The sequence below is a fragment of the Aplysia californica genome, unplaced genomic scaffold (assembly GCF_000002075.1).
Source record: "Aplysia californica isolate F4 #8 unplaced genomic scaffold, AplCal3.0 scaffold00021, whole genome shotgun sequence".
Taxonomy (NCBI): Eukaryota; Metazoa; Mollusca; class Gastropoda; order Aplysiida; family Aplysiidae; genus Aplysia; species Aplysia californica.
Genome location: NW_004797291.1, coordinates 2,152,803 through 2,156,648, shown reverse-complemented (window position 1 = coordinate 2,156,648; position 3,846 = coordinate 2,152,803). Strand labels below are relative to the sequence as shown.

At 46.5% G+C, this 3,846-nt stretch overlaps 1 protein-coding gene across 4 annotated transcripts in view; it reads right to left on the bottom strand.

Annotated features, from left to right (window-relative positions):
* The window catches only part of LOC101848794, a 98,998-nt gene that overhangs the window by 93,812 nt on the left and 1,340 nt on the right, over nt 1-3,846 (bottom strand). For 2 of the 4 annotated variants that reach the window (XM_013087660.2, XM_013087665.2), the window contains exon 2: nt 208-3,171. In XM_013087660.2, coding sequence (XP_012943114.1) covers nt 208-1,955 — 1,748 coding nt within the window. In that variant the 5' untranslated portion in view covers nt 1,956-3,171. Of the gene's footprint in view, nt 1-207; nt 3,663-3,846 lie in introns of those variants that run through there. The other 2 variants (XM_013087662.2, XM_005090763.3) reach the window with 2 other exon arrangements.

The following is a 3,846-nucleotide window of genomic DNA, read 5'->3' as shown; positions in this document are numbered from 1 at the left end:
AAAATTTTTAAAAAATTAAGTTGGAAAAAAAATCTATCTCTGAAGAAAAGACAGCATTGAGAAAGGAGGTAGCAGCGCGCCAGGAAAACATTCAAAGATTGTTTGATGTCTTAGACGTTGTGCGCAACGCATGCATACAATCTGAAAAAATACTGTGATGCTACTGGCATGCAGTAATTACGTTATTATGAAAAGAAGAAAAATTACCTGCACGTTTTGATATCCAGGGTACCAATAATGACGCACGTCCCGCCATTCATACAATAGAAGCGGTCCTTGTACTCACACGGGGTCACGTGACCATAGTTAATCGCTAATTGTCTGCGCATGTGCTGCAGGAAGCGGGCCTTGAAAGCGGGATGGCGCGAACGTCGCCTTGGACTGCGTCGTTTGGTCCTGCTGAGGTAGATAGAGCTATCCAAAATGCTGGATACATTTCTCCAGAATTCAAAGTTCTCCGGCACAGACTGAGAGACGGTAGCGTCTAAAAGAGCGTTCAAGACGCGATTGTAAGACTCTTCAAACTGTTCTTGCCACCCTAAGAAATGTTCGTCTGTTGAATTCTTCTCCCAGTGTTTCAGAGAATTTTTGTCACCCAAATGTTTCGCCTTAATACTTTGATGCTTCGGGTCTTGTAGCCTTCCGCCATTTTGAGTGTCAGCGAACGATGACGATGAAAATGACGAGGACGACGGCGGCGACGAAACGTCCGACCCATGATGGCGCTCCTCGTGAGAAAGAACGTTAAAATCTAAGCGTTCCACCATTTTGTGGACAGTTTCCTGAATGAGCGCTTGGAGAGATTCAAAATCGTCTTCCCCTAACTCAATGCTGTGGCCAGATGGCTTGGTACCATCCTGGGAATTTTTTTCGCCGTGTCCAGAATTTGTTATCACACCATTAATCACACCAGGCGACGCTATTATTTCTGCTACTTGGCCCTTCCCAGACAGTAATTGGGCTATGTCAATACTATCCACCCCGTCAGATGCGATCTCTGACCTGCCTCCAACTTCTTTGGCCTGACGGTTCTCAGTTCCGTGATTGGACGAGATAGGAGTGTCCCGATTTCCGGTCGACTCTCCGTGCAGATATTTAGTGGAGTATTTCGTGTTGTCTCCGTAAATATGGCGGGGGCTTAGTCCAATACTTTGATGGTCGCCAATTCTTTTCTGATAACCGATTTGCGATGCAAAGTGATCTTTATCCCTAACATCATCTGCGTTTGAGGCTGGTGAATGTTTGTTTCTCACTTTCACCACAGCCCCGCTGGAGCTCTTATCGCCTCGTATGCTACCACTCTTTAACAAATCATTGGGTGCACCACCCGATTGCACACCTTTGATAGATATTCTAGAGTTTGTGTCATCGTGACTTCTTAATAAATACCCTTTACCATTATCCACTTTCAACCTTTTCCCTTCGTCCACTCGCCCACCCCTTAATTCACCACTCTTTATTTGATAAAGGTTTTGTAAATACGTGTGAAAATGTACATCCTCTTTCGAGCCCTTTGGCCGATCGTTATATGTTTTAGATACCAGATCCCAACCTTTGCTGCCCGAAGTCAATCCACTAAGATGCTCAGAGGTTTCCGACTTCTCCAAGTTACCATCCACAACAGAGACTCCATCCAAAGGAGACGACGACGGCGACGACGACGACGGCGACGATAACGGCGACGATACCATTTCTAATGGCTCCCGGTTGCCGAAATGGGTTCCGAGATTTTGTGTGTGAGAAAGAGGAGAGAGGACTCCCGCGCAGCCCGTGAGGCAGTGGCTGAGCACTAAAAGGATGACAGCCACCATACGGCCGAGAACCTGAGCCGTCACTGGTGCCCGTTGTTCGCCCATTGTAACCGAGCGCGCATTTTGGGCAGTGCGCGTTCGGCCTACGGTGACATGGGCAGCTGCGACAGCTTCACGACAGCATCCGGCGGCAGGCTCGAGCATACAGCAGCACGGGTGGGCGTCGTCCTGTTGTGGACTGCTCACGACTGTCTGTGCGTCCGCTGGGACCGGGGCCCGCTGATAGTGGCGAACTCTCGTGGCACACGGCGGGGCGGGAGGAGGGCTGGCGGCTCAACAAGTCCCGCTGGCACGCTCCCCTCCTACGCCCCAGAGACTGACGGCTTCAGGGAGAGTAAAAGAGAGAGAGGGGGAAGGGAGAGAGAGAGGAGGAGAGAGAGTGAGAGAGAGATTGAGAGAGAGGGAAGTGCGGATGGGAAAAGAGAGAGAGAAATAGGTGTAGAGAGAGGGAGGTAGAGAGACGGTTGGAAAGGAATCCACGTGCGTCCGACCAGCGTCCTCCAACCACGTGTAATCCACGCTGTCCTCTCTAGTGGTCAAAACGCCACGTCACAACGACATCTGCCTATCGTCAGAACTTTAAGAAGTTAAGTTGACGCTCAGTTTTACTTACACTTGTTTGTATTTCTGAAAATGTGCGTGATTGAAACTGTCACTCAAGGATTTCGCAAGCGTTGTAAAGTGGGTCACCGTCTACACCTGGTCATTAGAGACTGAGCTCGGAACTCGATGCGACTGTTGCAGTCCGAGTGAGGAAATAACAGCTCTGCCTACTCACGCTAAACTTTCTCGGGAACGAGCAAAACTGGTCCGAGGTACGTCTTGTGGAAAAGTAAATGCCAGTGATGAAATAAGTCACACAAACAGTGAAAACTTCTTCAGACAATAAAAACTCATGAAACATGTCGATTCACACGAAACAGACCGGTGACCGAAACTACTGCCAACCCGGTAATTACATGGCCAACACTCACAGAGATGCTGCAGTACAGAACGATATCCGTGATCAATCTAATTGTAAACATTCTTAGAAGCAGCTGTATCCTCCTTCTTTTCCAGAAAAATAAAATACCGATCACGCCTTTTATAATGGCACACTTAGCACAGCCTCTGGCTACGTCACATTATTATTTTGACGTTGGGGTCTATTGTAAACATTAATCCAAGTTGGCTTCCGTGTCGTCGACTGTTTGCCAAGTTCCTGTAGTATCTGAATAGAACAAAGCTTTATTAAAGAACTGGCCTCTCTCGGAGAAAAAGATCTACTCTCAACTCACAACCCGCCCGCTGACATTTCAGTTGGAAACAGCACACGCACCAGCTTGATGTAGCCATGGGCTACAGAAGTCATCCTTTTCACCTATCAACGGGATGAAAAATATATGTCCATTGACGTTTGGGAATAGGTGGATCACTGACAGAAAATCCATGCTCACGATCTGAAATACGCTGCACTAAGAACGTGTAACGTTACCCGTTCAACACCAATTAAGAGTAAGCCCAAGCTGTTTTCTCTGTAGAAGCGCGACCTAACAATAGAATTAGATTATTCCAGTCTCTCAAGAAAATGAAGGAGATATGCTGACTCAAATGAAACAGAGAACAAATATTCTCCTCTGCCCTTGCTTTGAGAATGGCGCACTCTTGGGTTTAATGAGGGGGAAAAGAAAGAAAGGAATTGGATCAGACTCACTTGCCTCATAAGAAAAAGAGAGCTTGTAACAGTATTAACCTTTGGCCAAAAATACAAACGAGTGAAACAAAGAACTTTAACAGAGCAGCAAGCAAAAGCCACTCTCGTTTAGAAGCAGAAAAAAAAATCATCTGCATTGAGAAAACTGAAAATCAAGAAGAACAGAAGAAGACAAAGGGAAGGGAAAATAAGAGATTGTTTTACCTGAAAACGACGAACAGAATAGAACAGAAAAAAGCAGCTTCAGACAATAAGAAAAACAAACGTCGATAGGGGATGAAAAAATTGAACTAACGAACGTAGCAGAGAACACTTGCTTTACAATCTTGAACTCCTGCCTAT